Consider the following 22699-nt stretch of genomic DNA (forward strand, 5'->3'; position numbering starts at 1 on the left):
CCTCCCTCCCGATTGCCGAGCGCGGACCCCTACCATCAACCCCCGATCTTTTCCGAATGCCGGGGACGGTCCCCGGCTGCGACCTCCTACCGCTGGTTTGCCCACCCTGTAGCCAGCCGGCCTGTCAATCTGGCCGACTGCCGGGTGGGAAACTGAATTTTAAAAAAAAGTGATAAATGTTAAATTCGGCAGGACCTCCTCGTCCCTGGGATTTCCAGGTCACCTTTCCCCCTACCTTTCCCCCTTCCTTCCCACCTTTTTGTAAATATCGGGGCCAGTGTGTCAAACTTGTTTAGGCAGGGGATAAAAAAGCTTCATCCCTTCCATGTAATTCTCAAAGGAGCATATGCAATGCTATTCCAAGATTGAATCTGCCATCACAACAGCACCAACTGTTCTCCTGCACATCAAGCCTCAGATTTAGTCTGGCAAGGAGAGGGATGACCACACATTTCTTACAGAGCCTGTTTAATCATCAGTTTACCAGAGTAATCAGTGGTTTTTATTCCAGGGTTATCCAGACCTATAAATATTAATTTTGCCAGTAGGAAACCTTCAGGCTCAGTCAAAGTTCATTCCAGTTGTTCCATGGCTACTTACTGATCATCCTTGAAGCAATGTCCATTTAGAGTATTTGTGAAACTTGGATTTGGCAGCTGCAAAGGGTTCATATTTGAACAGATTCTTTCTGACAGCCGAAGTCTCTGATTCCCCTGAAAGGTTACCCTTTTCCTCACCATATCACTTTGCCAGTTTCCGGCCATGTGTGGATAACACCAAGAATGAGGAAGAAAAGAAACTACCTATCTAGTAGGTTGCTCTGCATTCTTCAGATGAAATTCATTCTGTACACACTGCATTTGCCTTCTGCTATCTGCTCAGGCCCTTGCAAAGAGCATGTACTATAACTCTTATTGGAGTCCTTCAAGTCATGGGGTGTGGCAAAGATCATATGGGTGATGCTCCTGGCACCATTGCCCAAAGGAAAGTTGCCCTCTGTTTCTGCATTCCCTCCCACACCTCCAGAACATAGTTAAGAAAGTTATAGAGACAGAACTGCACTTGTTTTCAATAGAGCAAAGACGATTAAGAGGAGACACGATTCAAGCCTTGAAACCTATTCTTAAAAGTTGACATTGTCTCTGCTTCAATCACCAACTCTGGTTGTGCATTCCATAGTCTTACAACCCTCTGTGTAAAAAAAAGTTTCTCATGTTCTCTGTCCTAAATAGCTTACATCTAATCTTATATCTATGTCCCCTTGTTTAGACGCCTCAATTAATGGAAATGTCTGTTTCTATCTATTCTGTCCCATCCCTTCATAATTTTAAACGCCTCAGTAATCTCACTTGTTCTAACGAAAACAGCCCCAGTTATTCAAGTCTTTTTATATGTTTGTATTTCCTTGTACTAGACACCATCCGAGTGAATCTGTGCTGTGCCCTCTCTATTGGCTCAACATCCTTCTTATAGTGAGGAGCCCAAAACTGCACACACTGCTCCATCTGTAGCCATAGTAAGGTTTTATATAAATTCATTATTACATCTCGGCTTTTATATTCTATCCCTTTTGCCATAAAGCCCAGTATTCCATTAGCAGTTTCCTTATCCACTTGAAGTGCGGCATGTAAGGTCTTGTAAACCTGCGCCCCCAAATCTCTCTGCTGTCCCACATCACCCAACCGTCCCATTCAAAGTATAATTATTACTTTTTTGATTAAAATGTACTACCTCACACTTACTGACATTACATTCCATCTACTACTTTTTTGCCATTCCATCATCTTATTAATGGGTTGGATAGAGTCCATGATAGAGCAGATTGCACATGGCCTGCAGAAGTAACAGGCTTGATGGGTTGAATGGCCTTGTCTTCTCCCATTCTTTCTTATGCAACTTACTGATTCAAGGTATCTCTTAAAATACAATTATTTTGTTTTTTGATGCTGAAACCATCCTTCAACAAATACTCCTTCACAGGAGTTGTGGTTGCTGGCTGAAGAGGCAAAGTTCAGTGAAGGAGCGATAAGGCCTAGCACTGCAGCAGAAGTCCTTACTGTGCTGCTGGAACATATCAGAATGTCGCACCAGTACTACATACCAGAAAACAGCCAAGACTGTGGATAGTGTTCAGCCTGGTAACAATGTTGTTTATAAATGATTTTATGAAACATTTGTAAAAGTATTTCAACATTATAAAACAAATTATACAATTTTACAAATAACACTTTGTGTTCAATGATCTTTATCTGCAGTTTAACCAGCGTTTTGCCAAAGTGAAGCAAAGTTTATCTGACTAATCTACACCAGTGTAAACCATGTAAATTTAACTTCTGTGTTCTGGTTTGTATTTGTTATTATTAGTCAACGCTGTACTTCAAGATCATTTAATATATCTCTTTACTGAATTCAAATTGAATAATACACTCTGCAAATTTTAAGAATAGCTAAACATTCCCTGCCTACCCTTTTTTTAATATATATATTTTCATTCAGCTGTTGGGCTACATCTCCCTTACATAGAAGTAGAGATATGAAATATGCTTTATATCAGCATATGTGAATTTAAAAGCTATCCCAACCAGAAGCGACTGGCTTGTGCTTCAGAGCCAATTTTTATTGATTATTTAAGTTTCATTCATGAGTGGACAGCTGAAAGATATGCTGCATGAAAGCAAGGAAGTCCATCCCACCGGGGAAGAGGAAGAAAATTGATATTGCTCTACTAGCTGCTTTGTTTGTCATAGATGTGTACAAAGCTTAGAACCATCCCTATTTCCAAGCTTAAAAGAATGATGGTGCTTGGTCTTCAAGTGGAGACATTTGGGAGATTGTGATGGGTGTGGGGGAAGAAGTACAGCAAAATGCTGGCAGTATTTCAGTTACTGATAAGTCAGCACATTAGCTATCAGTCTTGCAGATCTGATATTTGCAATGGTGAATGATTAATGTGTACCTTAGATTTCTGTCTGTTACTGAAGTCATTATATATATGTGTCTTGCAGACTGACTACTTCCACCTGTTTGTTTGTGTGGCCATTGTTGTGATTTATGGGGATGATGTGATTGAACAGCAGTTAGCAACAGACCAGATGCTGCTTCATTTCAGCAACCTGGCCATGCATATGAGTGGGGAGATTGTCCTAAGGAAGGTAGGAACCAGTAGAAATGTTTCTGTTTATAAATCATGTTCAGATGCACATATTTTCAAATGCATTAGATCTTGGTTATGTATAACACACTGTTTGGATATGTTAAAATGTCCCTCACTATAATGAAAGGTAGTGAGAAATTGAGGGGCCTGTTAAGGAGGCGTTCAAAAGTCTTGATACAGCCATATTATTAATGCAATGATGAATTGTTTGTTTGCCTTCCTTTACAGCATAAATTCTTTGCAACCATCCCATTTTTCACAAGGAAGACAAAAAGTGTGAACAAAGTCTTATTGGTCGTGCCCTGTTCACTATTGTAACCAAAATTCACAGAAACCATTTTAGTGATGGAATTGTCGTCTTAATTGTAAATAAATGTTTCAGGCATTGCAGCAATATGAACATAGTGGCGCTTTGACAATATGCCAGAGTCCCCTGTTCTGTTCTTTTATTGCTGTTTCTACTGATGTTGAATCTGAGAAGTGTCCAGCTTCATTAAAAAATGCTTACAAGTTGAATGAGATTTTTTTCTGTTTGTAAGATATTGTACACAAGGAAGGGTGCGTGATTTTAGAACTCTGTTCTATGCAGTGGGGGAAGTAACAGTTATTAAATTGCAATAATCACATTTTATTAAATGTAAGTGCCATCTGTGCAGATGTTTTATCTCATTTCATATAACTACAATATTCACAATGCATAGAAAGTGAAATTAAGTGTGTTCAGCAATGATATCCTTATTAAAAGTGTCATGTCTTTTTTTTAAAAAAGTGTATAAAATGAGCAGGTTAAAATTACATATGCATGTCAGTCATTATGCTAATTTTACTTTGTTAAAATTTAATTTTGAGGCATGTGGGACAAGCCAACATTATGTTGCATTTAGTTTAATCGTAATCTTAAAAGAATTTATTCTATTTTTTCCTGATTTATAGTATATACACTCTAAATACAGATTTACGGTGATTGGCAAAAGAACCAAAGGCAACATGAGGAATAACTTTTTTACGCAGCGAGTATTTATGATCTGGAATGCGCAGCCTGAAAGGGTGGTGGAAGCAGATTCGATTGTGGCTTTCAAAAAGGAATCGGATAAATACTTGAAGGGAAAAAATTTGCAGGGCTACAGGGAAAGAGCGAGGGAATGGGAATAACTGAATTGCTCTTGCAAAGAGCCGGCACGGACTCGATGGGCCGAATGGCCTCCTGTGCCATAACCATTCTATGATTCTATATATACCCGGATTCAGAAGGGATATCTATCTATCAATCTGTCCTAATTTCTAAATGTATTTCTTTTTACTCGGGTGCAGTTCCTAATAGTTATCAAAAGTACAAAAGAAGAGTTTTAAAAGTAGGCAGTTGCCCGTGACCATCTTTTCTCACATTGGAATCAGTGAAAAGTTTATACTTGAGTGACATGGTGACCTGAAAGTTTGTGTACCAATGCACTATATTATCGAGAGGTAACAAGTAGGTTCACTTCTATGATTTCTAACATGGCATCATTCCAATTTTGAGTTACTATTGGAGGACACACCAAGTTCTTCCTCACAGACTGGAGTGTGAGTCATAGAGAATTCTTTTGGTCAGTGAGTAGTGGGGTGGGAGAGGAATACCTAAAAAGGAGAAAAATGTACATTTAAAAATTGGGCAAATAAAGTAATTCAGGTGCCTGACTATGTTGGTCCTCTAACATAGCACATGCAGTGGTAGGACCAGGGTGACTCCTCATGTTCAGGGTTTCCAATAGCAACTGAATTATTGGGGGAATGTGGCAAATAAAGGCCAAGAGCCAATCTACAGGAAAGGGAAGTGAATCCGAGGGTGAATTGATCAGAACTGCTCTTGAGCAACTCCTAGACGTTCAAGAGAGCCTAGGACATGGCCGGCTGCATGTGGTCTGTGCTGGTGAAAAACATATTATTGGAACAGGAGTAGGTCATTCAGCCCCTCGAACCTGTTCTGCCATTCAATTTGAACATGGCTGATCTGTACCTCAACTGCATTTACCTGCCTTTGATCCATATCCCTTGATGCCCTTGCCTAACAAAAATCTATTGACCTCGGTCTTGAAAATTTCAATTTACCCAGCATCCACAGCCTTATGGGGGAAGAGGCTCCAGATTTCCATTACCCTTTGTCTGAAAAAATGCTTCCTGATTTCACTGCTAAATGTCCTAGCTCTAATTTTAAGCTTGTGCCCCCTTTGTTCTGGATTCCCCCACCAGAGAAAATCGTTTCTGTGTACTACAGCTAAGTGAAGCTTGGAGAAAGAGGAAATAACTTTTACGTGCATGGTGAAATTTCTTCCAATTTAGACGTGGCCGTTTTGCGCTTAGGCCTCAGCCTGGGTTTGAAGGGAAACATTGTAGCTTAAAGCCTTTTTTTCACAGCAGTTTATTTCCATTCATCTTAAGGACCAAGGGAGTTGTTACAGTGCTCTTTAAAAAATCAACAGTTACATAAGGGATTACTTGTAGCTGTCACTGAGATAAAAGAAAGTAATTATAATTATGGTATTCTGGTGAAGTCCTAGATTGACAGCAAGGTGGTGGTGCCCTAAAATTCAATTGGAACCTCCTATCTAGGCATTTGTTCTTTGTACACGACTTAGCGGCCTCGGTTTTCCACTTTTGTGCTTGCCAGCCCAATGATTGTTCTCCCATTTACTTCAATGGGTGGAAAATTGCAGACTGGTAAGTGCAAAAGCAGAAAACCCCCAGCCAGCACTTTTACAATTGCTACATCAGGTTTTAATTAGTTAATATTGCTTATGGTCTGTATCAGGATTTTTTTTGTGTAAAAGTGTTGAACTGGATGTGGTCGCTGAGGTGAGGTGCCTTGTATTTAAATTATTAAAATGTGCACAGGCTATTCAATAAATATGTTAAATTAAGCTTTCTATTGAGATTTTCTGTAGCAATACAGTCTTGATTTTTTTTTTGTCAATATTGTTCAGCCATTGGAGAATTAAGCGGACTTAGTGCTGCGTAGCTGTTCTGAATTATGCTGTCATCCTGATTTCATTAGTCATCATTGTTAATCAGAAGAAGACTTAACACTAGATCACTTGCAGCATTCTGAACTAAAAAAACAAGAATAACATTTGACAAAGACATGTAGAATTATATGACTGCTACCACCACAGTTTTGTTTTCTGTTGCAGCAGGATATGGGAAAATAATATAGACATTGTGTGTGTGTGTGTGTGTGTGTGTGTCAGTGTGTATTTTTTTTAATATATATTTATTTTAATTTTACTATTCTTTATATTTGCTTCTTCACAGTGCTGAGCTTAGTAATTCATCTAAGCCAAAACTCTCATTATGTCACAAACAAAGTCTAATGCTTTTGTTTGAGTACTAATAAAGGCAAAATTAAAAATCTTAAATTGTGACAAAAATGAAGCATTTTTTTCTAAGACTTAGAATTATATGCTTTCTTTAACTCTGTCACAATAATTAAGGGATTTAAAAAACAGCTTCACTCACAGAAAAATGTGCTGTACTTTGGTTTGATACAATAGATGGAAAAATTAGTCATTTTGTCTGAAGTAAATGTTCAAGGGTGGGTCTATACTATTAAATTCAAATACAAACATCTTGTGGGATTTGTTCAGATGTGTTTGGCAGCTTTTTGTTTAATTTAACAGACGGTTGTTTAAATCTGTTGTTTTTCTGGAACGTATTTCTTAGCCTGACTGGTTCGAATTGGAAAGTCTGTCTGAAGCCTTTGGAGAGTGATAGAACAGATAGCTTCTGTGGACAGTGAGAAAAGGAAAATAATTGCCATATAAGAATACATAGTTTAGCATGGCAGTCGTGACTATCTGTTATTTTCTACTTGCCTGAGGATTAATTCATATAATTAAGTTTAATAACTACTGTAAAAATCTACGTCGTATCATTGCTACTGTTCGCATTCTTTTACTGATTTTTTTTTTTTGGCAGTTAAAGCCTATGTCACAGAATAGTGTAACTTTATTTTGCTGCCTTCCAAAGTTGAGGAAGAACATGTGAGCGCACATGATAAAACCAGTAAGCCAAAATTATAATGAAGGTGGCTTCCTGTTCGATATTGGGAATGGTACAAATAATTGGATACCCAGGCAAAATAAAGCACTCTCTGGGATATGAGACAACAGGGCTTTCCTATAGGAGGGGTCTGAGATGCTGAATCCCAAAAATGTAACAAGGGTGTTAGATTTAAAAAAAAATTATATCTGGATTAATTTTTGTGCTTATCACAGTGAGGAATCTCAATACTTGGAAAATTGAATACTCTTCCACTTTTTGTGTCCAGTATTAGCATCAAGCACTTCCAGGTCAACAACAACTCACGTTTATATATTGCGCCTTTAACGTAGGAAAACGTCCCAAGGCGCTTCACAGAAATGTAATCGGACAAAAATTTACACTGAGCCAAAATGTTAGGAGGGGTGACTAAGATCTTGGTCAAAGAGCTAAGTTTTAAGGGGGGCTTTAAAGGAGGAGAGTAAGGTGGAGAGATTTAGGAAGAGAATTCCAGAGCTTAGGGCCTGGATGGCTGAAAGCACAGCCACCAATGGTGGGGAGAACGGAGTGGGGAATTTATGAGAGGCCAGAGTTGGAGGAATGCAGAGTTCTTGGGGTGGGGGGGGGGTGGGGGAGGTGGTTGTAGAACTAGAGGAGGTTACAGAGTGAGGGAGGGGCAAAGCCATGGAGGGATTTGAACATGACTATGAGAAAGTTAATTTTGAGGCATTGGTGGACCGGGAGCAAATGTAGGTCAACAAGCACAGGGGTGAGCGGGACTTGGTGCGGGTTTAGATATAGGCAGCGGAGTATTGGATGAACTCAAGTTTATGAAAGGTGGAGATGGCGAGGGGAGCATTGGAATAGTTAAGTCTGGAGGTAACAAAAGCATTGATGAGAGATTCTACAGCAGATGGGCTGAGGAAGAGGCAGAGACTGGTGATGTTAGGGAGGTGGAAGTAAATGAGTCTTTGAGGTGGAGTGGATATAAAATCAGAAGCTGAGCTCAGGGTTGAATAGGACGCTGAGATTGCGAATAGTCTGGTTCAGCCTGAGACAGTGGGCAGGGAGGGGGATGGAATTAATGGCGAGGGAACGGAGTTTGTAGCGGGCGCCAAAGACAACGGCTTTGGTCTTCCCAATGTTCAATTGGAGGAAATTGCGACTCATCCAGGATTGAATGTCGGACAAGCAGGCTGACGATGCAGAGGCTGTGGAGGGGTCAAGAGCAGTAGTAGTGAGGTAGAGCTGGGTGTCGTCAGCGAGATGTGAAAACTGATGTCATGTCCTCGGATGGTGTCGCTGAGGGGCGGCAGGTAGATGAGAAATAGGAGGGGGCCAAGGATAGATGCCTGGGGGACTCCAGAAGTAATGGTGCAGGGGCGGGAAGAGAAGCCATTCAACGAGATTCTCTGACTAATACAGGATAGGTAAGAGTGGAACTAGGCGAGAGCAGTCCCACTCAGCTGGACGACAGAGGAGAGGCATTGGAGGATGGCGTGGTCGACAGTGTCAAAGGCTGCAGAGAGGTCCAGAAGGATGATTGACATTAAGGCAGCATTTGACCGAGTGTGGCACCAAGGAGCCCTAGTAAAATTTAAGTCAATGGGAATTAGGGGGAAAACTCTCCAGTGGCTGGAGTCATACCTAGCACAAAGGAAGATGGTAGTGGTTGTTGGAGGCTAATCATCTCAGCCCCAGGACATTGCTGCAGGAGTTCCTCAGGGCAGTGTCCCAGGCCCAACCATCTTCAGCCGCTTCATCAATGACCTTCCCTCCATCATAAGGTCAGAAATGGGGATGTTCGCTGATGATTGCACAGTGTTCAGTTCCATTCGCAACCCCTCAAATAATGAAGCAGTCCGAGCCCGCATGCAGCAAGACCTGGACAACATCCAGGCTTGGGCTCATAAGTGGCAAGTAACATTCACGCCAGATAAGTGCCAGGCAATGACCATCTCCAACAAGAGAGCGTCTAACCACCTCCCCTTGACATTCAACGGCATTACCATCGCCAAATCCCCCACCCTCAACATCCTGGGGGTCACCATTGACCAGAAACTTAACTGGACCAGCCATATAAATACTGTGGCTACAAGAGCAGGTCAGAGGCTGGGTATTCTGCGGTGAGTGACTCACCTCCTGACTCCCCAAAGCCTTTCCACCATCTACAAAGCACAAGTCAGGAGTGTGATGGCATACTCTCCATTTGCTTGGATGAGTGCAGCTCCAACAACACACAAGAAGCTCGACACCATCCAGGACCAAGCAGCCCGCTTCATTGGCACCCCATCCACCACCCTAAACATTCACTCCCTTCACCACCAGCGCACAGTGGCTGCAGTGTGTACCATCCACAGAATGCACTGCAGCAACTCGCCAAGGCTTCTTCGACAGCTCCTCCCGAACCCGCGACCTCTACCACCTGGATGGACAAGAGCAGTAGGCACATGGGAACAACACCGCCTGCACGTTCCCCTCCAAGTCACACACCATCCCGACTTGGAAATATATTGCCGTTCCTTCATTGTCGCTGGGTCAAAATCCTGGAACTCCCTTCCTAACAGCACTGTGGGAGAACCTTCACCACACGGACTGCAGCGGTTCAAGAAGGCGGCTCACCACCACCTTCTCGAAGGCAATTAGGGATGGGCAATAAATGCTGGCCTCGCCAGCGACGCCCACATCCCATGAACGAATATAAAAAAAAATAACAGAGAGAAGAATCCGGGCGTTATCTTTGCATTTCGTGGTGATCTACAGGGACCAAAGATGGGGGCCGTACCAGGAGGAACGACCAGGGTGGGCGAGAGTAAGGGTTTTACTGGGGACAAGGGCATCAGTTATGGAGGTGAGGGAGAGATTAAGCAGATCAACAGCCGCAGAAATATTGTGGCAAATTGAAGGCCAAAGGCTAGTTTGAAAGTGACATAGTAAGTGACCGGGGACAGTTTTTCCCAGGGATTGATTGGAAAGCATAAGAGGGGGCTGTGATTGGTGAGGGATATAAGGAAGTGGTCAGAGATGGTCTTGTCTGTGATTGAGACGATGGCAAGGTTGAGGGGTTGGCCATGAATATGGGTAGGAGTGATTATATGGAGTGAGAGGTTAAGGGAGGATGAGGACCGTGAACTCGAGAGAGAGAGAGGGCATGATGAGTTGAGATGGAGGTTGAAATCAACAAGGATGAGGAGTCGCTCTGTGCAGAAGTTGAGGGAGGAAAGGAGTGAGCATATCTTGATGAGAACCTTGGGGTGGGGCTTGGGTGGGCAGTGGAGAACAAGGATTTTTAGAGAGGTGAGATGGGTGGAACAAAGTGAGATGCTCAAAGAAGGATAAGGTGCCAGACGAGTAGGGGGACAGACCAGGGTGAGATTTGGTGATGAGGGCCACACCACCACTGCGGGGCAAGTGGTAAAAAGTATAGCCAGGCAGGGATATTCAGTAAGGGGCAAGGTGTTGTCACCCGTGAGCCAAGATTCTGCCAAGGCCATGACATCAATGCAATCATCCACAATAAGGCCATGGATGGCAAGTGCCTCGAGAGGCACAGAGGGAAGCTGTGGGTTTATCCAAGACTGAGTCAAGCTTGGGGTGGTGGCAGGAGAGTAAGAAGGTAGAGGAATAGTGAAGGGTTGGGGTAGGGATTTGGGGGACAATGTACCTGAGAGGGGAGGCATGACTTGGTAACAGGAAGTAAGAAAACAGAGAAAGGGGCTCAAGATGTAATGACAAAAGGGAAGAAGTAGTAATGGGCTTTGGTCCGGGTCAACAGCCAAGATACAAACATGAATGGACACAGAGGAGATCGGTTATAACAAGGGTTGGGTACAGAATAAAGACTCATTTTACATAGAAACTTATAGCTGGCAAACTGAGGAAACTTTCATCCTTATCAGTTTGGCTGGATTCATACCCAGGCCCCACAGATAAAAGAACTATGTCCTATCCCACTGCACCATTCAGTCCTTGCTTTTTTTTAAAAAAGTTAAGTGATCTCCATAACAGTATAATTTTTTTAAAGAGATACTCATGGTAGCACTTATCCTTTGACATGAAAAAGTTATATAGTATAAAGCAAAAAGTACTCTTGTAGCAACAAGTTGGCTTGTTATATTCTATTTCCACTGTTAGGTTAGAAAAGAGATGTCCAATCTCATGGTGAGGTACAGCTGTTGGCAGATTGTTGTTTCCTGCTGATTTCTCTATATGAGGAAGTAGTTCTCTTTGTGGTATTTTTGTACTTTTTTGGTTGTTTACAAGGTCGTGACTTACTCTTGTGTGGAGAGAATAAAAATGGGATAAAAACATACTACAAACATGGTCCTACATTGTGCTGAGGGTGTGAGTTGTTTGACCTAAAGTGTACTGCAGTCCAAAACCTTGTTGCTTCATATTTAATGTAATGACAGCTGGAGAAAGCTTAAAGAATTGTTGGCAACACTTATACTAGCTAGACTCTAATAGTTGCTGAATAACTGAAGTATTAACTGACTTGGTTAGGCAAACGATCAACAATGTTTGTAAAAATTTCAATGGATCTTGTTAACCTCCAGTATTTGGGTATTGTGTGTACAGATTGCAAAACAGTCCACTTAAGAGAAAATGTACTTTTCGCAAAACCTGCTTCTAGAAAAAGGTGAATTCTGTTTTAATCTCCCATTTTTATTGGGTGCTGCTCAAGGAGGAACTGCAGTGGTGCCGTGTTGTCAGAGGCACACATTAACAAAATCAACGCCTCTGCTGTCTTTCCCACCAATGCAAAGGCCAAATGGCATGCTGGCAAGCGCAGACAAACAACATGGTCATTTGTGGATTGAATAGCTGAAGCATTCCCTTCCACCTCTGTAACAGCCAGCAAAATGGTTTCACTATTACAGATCTGTACAAGTTTTCTTCAGCCATCGGAGAAAATGGCTGAACAGCAAAATTGTCACAAACTATGACTAAAAGGAGTTTTTATGTAAATGGAAGTATCTGAAAATTTTTTTTTTAACTATTTACAAATAAAAGCTCTGAAAGAGGCTAGTCTCATTCAATCCTGTTTGTCTTATCTGAGATATTTTCTTTCTTTTTGTCTTCTCTACAGGCACGGAGCCTTTTGTACCAATTTCGCCTCTTGCCCAGAATCCCCTGCAGTCTACATGACCTTTGTAAACTGTGTGGCACTGGAATGTGGGACAGTGGATGCATCCCAGCTGTGGAGTGTACATTAAATCACCTGGATTTTGACAGCTGCCCATATGGAGGGACCTCTGCTACCCCATCTCCAAGATCAGCGCATGAAGGCAAAAGAGGGGCAAAAGATGTTTTCACTTTCCTGAGATAGTCTTTCTAACTAATCATACTTTGTGCTGAAAACTCCAGTGGATTTCCAAAAATTGTTTTGGAGGTAGTTTACTTGATATGGGCTGAACCTGATTACTTAGTAACTATATTTTTTAGTAACTATGAGCTAGTATAGATACTTCTCCTGTAACAGGACTGTTTTGGGCAGCCCTGGTATTAATACAGTTGCAGAATACCATTTTTTCTGAACCTGGGTGACTTGAGTTGAAGTGGAAAAGGTACACGTGGAGAAAGCTGATGGTGACCCGAGCACTTTAAACTATAGAAATACATATGGATATCTTGAGGATTCCCTCAAGTACACCAAACATAGTGTTTGATTTGAATGATTAGAGAAGGAAAGATCAATTTCATTATGTCTGGAGTATTTGTGATTTGTTGCAAAAAATGCAGTTGCTTGTTAGGAAGCTGCTATGAAAGTAAAAATATGCAGTTTATTGGACAATTCCCATTCAGTGAAACACTTCAGGGCTGATTTAAATGAATTTTAAAAATTGCTGGCACCCAACAAGCTACAGTATTGTCTATAAATATCACGTAACCACATCCCTATCAACAAACAGTTCTACCTGAAAATGTATTCACCGTAGCATAAAAATAACTAAATGCATTGTATTTTCACATCATGCATGTCCTTTTGCACTGTTGCGTACTTGTATACATACAGTGGCCTGAACTTCTGTCAAGCTGTGGGTTTAGACATTTGTGAGAATTCAGATTTTCCTTGCAAAGGTAAAATTTTAATTGGGCCACTTTTGAGAAAAAAAACTAAAACAGCCCATTGATCAGATTGTCCCCACTACACAAAAACTTTAAGTACAAGTGTCCAAGAAAATGACCTATATAAATGGATGTTAAATTGCCACATGCTGATTTAACTCATTAATTGTAGGATCAGAAAACACCTTGAAATCTGTTAGTATTTCTGTTGTTGTACCATTGGGCACTGTACTTTTCATTTCATGAAAACATCTTAAGGTGTTGGTCTTCCTCCTGAAAAGTGTAGTTACTACAGTTGAAAATAATACTTAGATATTCAAAAATAAATATTAGTTTTGCATGTACACTCTTGCCATTCAAATAGGTTGTCAGTGAAAGGATAAATATATCTTCAACCTTTATATAACATCTTAACGATTTTTATATTATCCTTTCAGTTGTTTAGTATTTAACGCTTTTACCAATCATTTTGATCTTTAAGCAGCTTCACCTCTGCCTTTGGTTAATCCGATATGAAATTGTGGTAGCAATGATATTGTGGCATCTTCAGTCAAGCTCAACCCCTCTCTCAATGAATGATTGGGGATATCTTGCAGCAGATCAGATTTCAGCATTCAAATGAGTTTTGGCTGACTAAAAATATCTCTTGCTGATTTTTTTTGTGATAATGAAAGCCATTTGTAGCAGCTGTCTTACAGCCAGTATTTTATAACAAAAACAATGATAGTATAACTGAATAGTGAATTCCAGAAGTAATTTCTGTAGGTGAAAACTTACTACTTGTCTTTGAAAGCACAACTTCTTCAAGTCTCTCTATGCTTTCAGTAGCATAAACTTTGTGAAATACCTCCCCATTACTATTTTCTATGGCTATATCCTATTGTCCTGCCTAATATACAAAAGCAAAATTTAAGATAATCATCATGTGTCCAGTTACCCAAATGTAGCTGTTGGATCAATTTCCATAAAAACCATCTGAGTGTTCTAAAACAGAGGAGGAAAAACTGAAACTTCATGAGATTCTTGTCACCATGGACTATTGCTGGTATTTATCTTTTACACCCCCCAATAATTCTTTTAAAAATTGTTTATTGTGAATCTTGAAAGCTTTCCAAAATGCCTGGAGATTTTGGACAAAAATTTCAATTGACTCTTGTATTTTTTTGAAAAATTTAAGATGATTGAGAGAATGGAAGAGATAACAAATGAATTCCCAGTAGCACAATTAAAACGTGTGGATGCAGATATCTTGATATTGTGGAAATCTCACCAATGTGCTTATTATCACAGTCCTGCAGTTTCAATATATTTGTGCCCACAGAACAACACTGGAATATGTTGTGAGTGATGTTGGCATTTTAACCCTCTGGCTGCACCCTAGTTGTCAGAAAACCTTACAGTACAGTTTACACCCTTGTTCTGACTGGACTTGCTTTGGAAAATTTCATGGTTACATGTTTGAACTTCATGAGATTCATACATTCCAAGTAATGCATGTGTTCAGAGGTAGCCTAGATTCTGCAGTGTTGAAGTGTACTTGTGGTAGCAGGTGGTATAGGCGTGATTCAAAAAATGTAGGTGGCTAATGGAAAAATTAAAGATGAAAATTGTTCATAGTAAATATTTTGAAGTGAACAACATGGTGACTTTATACCATCTGCTTTAGTTTGGATATGACAGTCACATCATTGTGTTACAAATCAGATGTTGCTCCTTGTTTCAGAATTGACCTCTAAAATTGAAAGTAATCATTTTTTAAAACTTTGGTCTAGTATCTTTTGACAAGCTGACAGCAATATTCTGCTGATGTTTTATTAAATCTGACAGAGGATTATTTCAAATATAGCAACCATTTCACTCTTTCAGTATGCTTATTTACAATAGCACAAAGTCTGCTTTCTACATTAATCGCGTTTAAAATTTGCTTTTGCTTATTGTTGATCCCATTTGGATAACTTATTTGGATAACTATTGCACCTCATTTGTACTCCAGTCATAGACCACAGAACTGTGAAAATTATATTGATTGCTCAAAAAGGGAAGGAATACTGTACTGGCTGGTCTTTGTGCAGAGTTGGAAGCCAATCTAAATGTAGGTTTAGGCCAGTAAAAGTGTTTAACATTAAAGGTGAATTTTGCTCTTTTATAGTTGAAAGCAGTTTCATTATTGTCTAGCAGGGAATGCTGGCACACCTTCAAACTGTGTACTTAAAGTGTACATCAAAGTGTTTTACTGTTGCGTTGGAAGTCTGACCTTACCTATCTTGTTACAAATCAAAAGGAGTTATAAACTTGTCACATTAAGGTTTCAGGTAACAAATCCAGAATTACAGTGCATAACAATAACCTTAACGAAGAGGAGACTGGCTGATTGCATGTGTTAGAACATTTCCCTTTCATGTCTGAGATCTGGGTTGATAGTCTTGATGGTGATCTGTGATAGAGGACTGAATAATATTCACTCCAGAAAGGTGGGCTCCTGGCTGATGCAGTGTATCGGACCAATGCCCTCAACTGGGTGATTGGCAAAAGAATCAAAGACGACATGAGGAAAAACTTTTTTACGCAGCGAGTAGTTATGATCTGGAATACGCTGCCTGAAAGGGTAGTGGAAGCAGATTCAATCATGGCTTACAAAAAGGAATTGGATAAATACTTGAAGGAAAAAATTTGCAGGGCTACGGGGAAAGAGCAGAGGAATGGGACTAACTGGATTGCTCTTACAAAGAGCTGGCACGGGCTCAATGGGCTGAATGGCCTCCTTCTGTGCTGCAACCATTCTATGATTCTAACTGGAGATCAGTTCATATCCAAATTAGAAAGATTCTCTGTCTCTGGTGGCAAACTGACTTGTCATCTCTGAGTTTGAAGCCAGGGAACTTTGAGTAAAGGTTTCTCTTCTGATTGCTTTTAAGGCCCCCAGTTGAAATTTGTAAGGAGTTCCTTTTTTAAATGGCATGCGTGTAGCATATCTATGAAAATAAAAACAGAGATTGGAGGTAAAAACTAAAGGCAAAGGGAAAAAATCTTAAATGTATGGGTATTTATGTAAAATTATTCTGATTTCAAAACATTTAATCTTGCAAAAACCAGCTTTTAAGATGATGCATCTAACAAGCTAAGACCATTATTTATGGTCCTGCTTTAGGTGCTGTTTCTGATCTGCAAATTGCAGTCATTTTGTGGTACTTTACATTTTTTGATCATTAAGAACCTGCCTGGCAATTTGAACATCTTGAAATGATAACGACTTTCCTGCCCTTACAGTTTGTGGCAAGCAGCTAATGTTAAATTATGTACAGAATTACCACTTTAAATACTATGGATGCAATTTCAGTCAATATGCATTCACCATGTAGTGAAATAATGTACCTAGTATCATGTTATAGTCCATCCTAGTGCATTTTTTATTAACATGGGTTTCATATTGGAACTAATAAACTTCTAGTACTGTATAATAAACCCTTTAGAATTCTGTATTTGGAAATCCTACAAAATGTATGTTGTCGTGAGGGGAGTGTTGTACAGAGCATGTTTTTATAGGACTCATTAATGGGGGACCCATAAATGATGTCTGTTTCTATTAATAGTCATTGTGCTTTTCCAGAAAGGAATGTTCTGTGAACCCCACCCAGCACTAACCATACCGGGGACTGCTCCCTCGGGTCCCTGACATCCTCGGGCTCCCATCTAAATTTCTGCTCCCACCCACCGGTCCTGACATCACTCTTTTACCCCCTCCCCTAACAGTTTTGGGCGGGAGACAGTGCTACAGTATTCAAATAGTTAAAATTGCCCAGGCCTCACTCTGAACTGTCCGTGGGGGTTTCCCTCCCACCTGTCCGAGCATGCCCAGAGTTAAAATTGACCCTTATGTCTGTATATAAAACCCCTCTGTATTGTGGTTTGAAAAATATGTTTTAGATTTCTTTTTAAGACAGTGTGAAAAATTGCAGCTTTTCAGATTTGAGTACTGTATTTGTTGAACATTTTATAAATTGCAATGCAGTATTTATCTTGCTGTTAAATGCCACTTATTTTATGATCTGGTTATATAAGCCTTTAAGCCAGAGTGTCCATTCTACTCAGGAATTCCTGCTTTAGGATTACATCCTTTTTGTAGAAAGTCTAAATGTGCTGCCTAACAGTGTCTGATATAATTTAACCTTTAGACTGCTGTGTGTTTTATAAATATATTTGAAATCATGCAGTATGTGATGATCTGAAGGTTAAATAAAATCAAAAATGTGTTCCTTCAAATGGAAATAATGTGTGTGTTTTCTAACTTACCTTGGCAGTACTGCAAGGGCACTTATTTGGGTCATTGCGTAAATTTTAGTGTCTATGCTACACTGGCAACAAATGAGAAATATATAAATATGATTTTGTGAAAGTTGTAAGTTTAACTCTGTTAATGGGCTGGATGCCGTATTAAAACATTTGTGGAATTTGGGATTAAATCTGACTAAAATGGGAAGGATGAAGGTGTTCTTTGTCAGACGGATGTTAAGAGTCCTAAATGAAACGAGTAGTCTCAATTCATTTCCTAATGATCATGAGTCCACAGCACAAGGCTGTCTTAGATACCAATTAGGCACTGTGCTCAGAGAATATAATGAAGTGCACGACATTGCTAGGTGTTACTATTACTCTCAATGTCTGTACATTTGCAGATAAGGACTTTAGTTTAGCAGCATTGTTTGGAATAGTCCTAGAAATTATTGCTGTAGTGCCTGACAGAGAAGGCAGGGTTTGAATTTGGGCTGCTCAACTCATGCTTGCCCCACCCCTAATACGTGATTTTGCTAACACTACATTAGCATCAGCTCAGGATTTGCCTCTATAGAGTGTTGCCAGGGTGCCACATTATATCTGTACAAACACTGTCATGGGGCAGGAATCTATTTTTTTTACATGGGGGTTGGGAAAAGCCAAAGAAGGAAAATTTGGGGATAAAGTTTCTAGTTGCTGCATGGTAGTCCATGGATATTACACATGAATGTACTGTGAAACAGTACTTTACATTTCATTTACAAGGGACTTTTTTTTTAGAACACTTGTGTTCTAGCATAAATACAAGATGTTTTATATTGAGGCAAGTCAAGTGACATTATGTCCCAGTGCTTGCAGCACAAAAGCTGAATATTTTGCCTAGCGAAATGCCCCTTGCCCTACCATTATCATCTCATCACGGCTCCAGAATCTATTTTTTTAAAACTGCTTTTAACATATTGTTCCCTGAGCACATTTAAATAGAAGCTAATTGCATTTAAAAGTATTTGTTGCAGTTGGAAAATGGGTAGTAGTACAGGTGTAGAGAATGACCCATTTTTACAACAGAGAGAATTGTTTTATCCTAGAAACAGAAAACCTAAAGCTAAACCTGAACCTTCAAATCCTGCCTGCTAGCATGATGTGTTTCACTGAGATTCAATGAGAAATTGTTACTTTACCTTTAAGGGGAAGAAGTAAATCGTGTTACATTGTGAAAAATGCACATTTAGGAAAGTAGACATAAATTTGATTTTGATATGCCTCCACTTTAGAAATGGGGCACACTCTGTATTTGTTTGCTTGAAAGAAGAGAGAGAATGATCATTGTGGTCATCTGTCTAATGCAGTATAGGAGGACCAAAAGGAAGCTAGTGGTTTTAGCAAGTGGATTCTGAAGCTTAGGGGAAGCGTGGCTCTTGATTCACATCTTTTTTTTATATTGATTCACATCAACACGTAGAGAGCTGTGACCCAGTGCTAATTAAGCAAAGGAGATTTTCTTTCATGTCCTAGTGCCTGTTTCTCAAACTCCTTTTTAATTAAAACACCACAAAAGCTTCATTGATCTAAACCTGCTTACAGTAAACATCTCTTACAGTACAACAAAAAGTAATCTTTTTGAAGTGATTGCTTTATTTAAAATAACTTTTTAGCTGCATCAACTGTTTTTACATAAAAATCCAAATAATTGACACATCCAAACCACTATTTTTAAATAAATTGGATTCTACTGTTGTCACTATTCCCCTACACTTGCCTGTTTTTTAAGCTAGTGCATTGTGGTAATTTCATGAGAGAGCATTGTATGTTAGCTGTTCTGAAGTATCTACTTTGTGTCCCACATATCTTTTTATAACTTGGCATTTATGGAAAAAGATATTATCAGCATGTTTTCTGATAGTTTACCTATAGTGATGGATGGTTCTGTTATGATTATTCATCATGGAAATAATTAGTCCCAAGATGTGCTGGTATTGCACATGTGAATTGCAAAATAATACCATCAACATTTTCCCAATATATTTTCCATTGTACTTTAGTACATCAATCAGTTGCATAGATTGATGTCACTACAGTCTTAGAATTTTTTAATACTAGTCTGTTGCTGAAGAACTCATTCCTGTAAAGCTGGATTCAACTACTTAACATCACTATTTCTAGGTTTATTGGATCATATGAAAGTTCTGCTGTTAAACTTTATGCTAGCTTGGGTATGGTTTGCTTACAGCTATACTTCTCACATAGGGATTATAAATTCATAAATATTAAATGTAAATTTTAATGTCCTACATGATAGCATTTTCCCTAATTGTAGTGTATAAAAAATGTGGCAAAGATCAGCTATTTTTTTAAGTCTAGTTGTGGGTTTATGATGAAATTCTGGTCTCTGTTCAGAACATGTTGAATGCAATTTTGACCAATCTCACTAATAAGAATGTATTGAACTACTGTCTGGTTTTTAGTTGATGCTAAAACAGTAACATCATTGAGTACAGTAGTATCAATGAGTGAGCCATCAATCCAGACTCCCTAATTCATTTTGTTTAAGATCTAAGTCTTAATCGCTGACTTAATCTGGGGGATCCTCTTTTAGATTCAGTCCAGGATCACAGCTGAATTGTGTTCAAGCAGCTTTGACCTAATTATAGCTCATTTCTTAAAGTGTGCTGAATTTAGCATATAATCCAGTGGTCTCGTGCCTGGAAGACCTAATCTTAAATTTGTAAAGAATAGTATCATAACACTGATACTGCAGCTGGTGCTTTTCTGAGGCTAAGGTGCATCATCAGAGCAAGATAAGGGGAGGTCATAAGACCCTGGGGTGAGACAATGACCGAGACGAACTTCGACTCAAATGAGCTGGTTTATTCGGTTATCAAACAACAATATTATACAGTCAAAGAATTCATGCTTTATGCGGAGTACAATTCAGAACATGGGTTGATCAGAACTTTGTTCTGAGAGAACCCGAGTGACTATCTTGCAGATAGTTCTCAGCACCGAGCAGTTAGCTACTCTGCATTGATACCTTTTCGCTCTCCTGTCTCTCTCGCAACTCGTCCTCCTTTTATACCGTCTGCGGTAGCTCTAGTTGTTACCAAATAAGGTACTGTTCTTCTGCTCCTCCCGAGAGTCTTTCATTACCATATAAGGAGTTGTTTTGTCTCCACTTCTGCTCACACATCCATCCTCTTGGTTAAGGTTTCTGCTTTTGTGATTACTGAGTGAACTGCCAGTTCAGCAGTTCTGATGTTATAGTTGTAACATTGTTCATTATCGTGTTCTTACAGTTGATTATCGTGATGAATCCTGGTTCTTATAGTTCTACACCCAGCATGTGCTGTACCAGACTTAGGAATGTGGGAAACTGGCATAGAATGTATAATGGGAAAGTGTTCTATTTTCAGAACTGTCATCCTTTGAGGAAAACCACACACTATTCTTAGTGAAACACATAGCGAGTCTGTTGTAAAGCAAGCTATATGGAGAAGGTGCAGATTTAAAAGGAAAGTACAATACTTAAAGGTTTAATGTACTTTATCTTACTTGACCAGCCAGTAAAACCAATGAAGGATCTGTCAGCCTTTGTGAGCTGACCAATTTTATACACAAAAGTATAGTATGCCTTTAAGTATTTATGTGCACTAAAACCCTCATGAACATTGTTTTTTTTTAGGTTTGCTCTTTCAACTAGCTTGTTGAAAGAAGGAATGCCATTTGCATTATTTGTAAATTTGCATTAATGTTCCTTTTGATGTTACTGGAAAGCACAATTGTGAAACAAATTCTTATCAAGGCTGCTGCTCTTTCTTCGGCCTACATTTGAAAGCTGACAAGTAATTCATGCATATTCATTTCTGTTGTATAACCTAGTTTATGGAGTTCTGTAATATAGAATATTTGCATTTGTTTGTCAAAGGTGTTTCTATTATTAATGCATCTGTACCATTACTGAAGGTAAAACCGGATCTAAACAATGAAAGAAGACTTTGTTTACATTCAAAAGTGGTTTTGTTTACAATTGAAAAATGAATACTATAGATACCCTCAATACGCTGGGTCAGAATGTGATCCTCTCTATGATTACTAAGTGATACTCTTTGATTCACTGATGAGGAGCCTGCCAGTCTGTTTGTGGTGGAGGGAGAGGAGCAAGGAGCCCAGAAACGTGGCAATTTTTCCTATGCTTCCAATCGTCTCAACCCCTTGGTCCCAATGGAGTAACAAGGCTCTTGATTAGGAAGTAAAGGCAAATCTTTCCTATTATTAGACATGCAGGTATACTTGCTTATACAATAACGCATTTCAATTATTATTTGGTACACTTAGATCATTTTAAATTAGGGCATTAATTTTAACATTTGCATTATACATTTTGAAAGATTAAATTGATGTGATGGCCAGCAATAAGATTCTGGTTTTAGGTGCACCTTTTAACCATGTCAGGTGGTTTGATCTCTAGAGGGACTAAAGCTACATTACATTTGGGGACTTAATTGTAAGAAAAGGTATAGAAACACATGCTACAATCACCATTAACATGCAGAATTACCTGTTCAATCTCAGGCTTTTTTTCTTCCAAAGAATAATGTGAATCTTAAATTGTTTGATTTGGGAAATAAAGTGATGGAAAATTCTACTGTGTCGTGGTGAGCTTTTCCTTACTGTCGATTAATCCATTTATACAGCATTTAAAGTACCTTAAAATACTCTTCCTGGGGGCAGTCCTATGATAAAAGTTGCCTTTATTCAGTTTACAAAGGTAAATATAGATGAGGGAGGCTATACAACTTGTCCAGCACATCCTTCCAGAGAAATCTATGATTTCTTTTCCTCACTCCTGAACTTGCCTTTCACCAATGGCCCCTTGACCTACAGTCGAAGTTTAACTTAATATCCTACTCCAGATTTCTCTCTTCGAGTCTGCTTAGTATCTTGCATTCCTCTATGTTCCCTCTCATTCAATTCCTTTCAAAGCTGAAGAGTCTGAGTTTTTCTAGCCAATCTTCATAACTCAATCCTCTGACACTTGAGATAAGCTTTGTGGTCCTTTTCTGCACTACCTCCAGGGACTGGATGTTTCTCTAGCATCTGGGTAACCAGAATTATACATAGTGCTCAAGGTGTGACCTGATTAAAGCACTGTACAGTTTAAGCATCAGACGTGTCTTCTGGCAATATAGCTCA

General features: G+C 39.4%; 1 protein-coding gene across 4 annotated transcripts in view; it reads left to right on the forward strand.

Annotated features, from left to right (window-relative positions):
* Positions 1 to 22149, forward strand: part of tbc1d16 (TBC1 domain family, member 16) — a 70624-nt gene extending 48475 nt beyond the window's left edge. For 2 of the 4 annotated variants that reach the window (XM_068004109.1, XM_068004110.1), the window contains exons 9-10: positions 3006 to 3152; positions 12258 to 22149. In XM_068004109.1, coding sequence (XP_067860210.1) covers positions 3006 to 3152; positions 12258 to 12497 — 387 coding nt within the window. In that variant the 3' untranslated portion in view covers positions 12498 to 22149. Of the gene's footprint in view, positions 1 to 1980; positions 2139 to 3005; positions 3153 to 3382; positions 3771 to 12257 lie in introns of those variants that run through there. The other 2 variants (XM_068004112.1, XM_068004113.1) reach the window with 2 other exon arrangements.
* Positions 22150 to 22699: the final 550 nt, after the last annotated feature.

Source organism: Heptranchias perlo, chromosome 23 (genome assembly GCF_035084215.1).
Source record: "Heptranchias perlo isolate sHepPer1 chromosome 23, sHepPer1.hap1, whole genome shotgun sequence".
Classification (NCBI taxonomy): Eukaryota; Metazoa; Chordata; class Chondrichthyes; order Hexanchiformes; family Hexanchidae; genus Heptranchias; species Heptranchias perlo.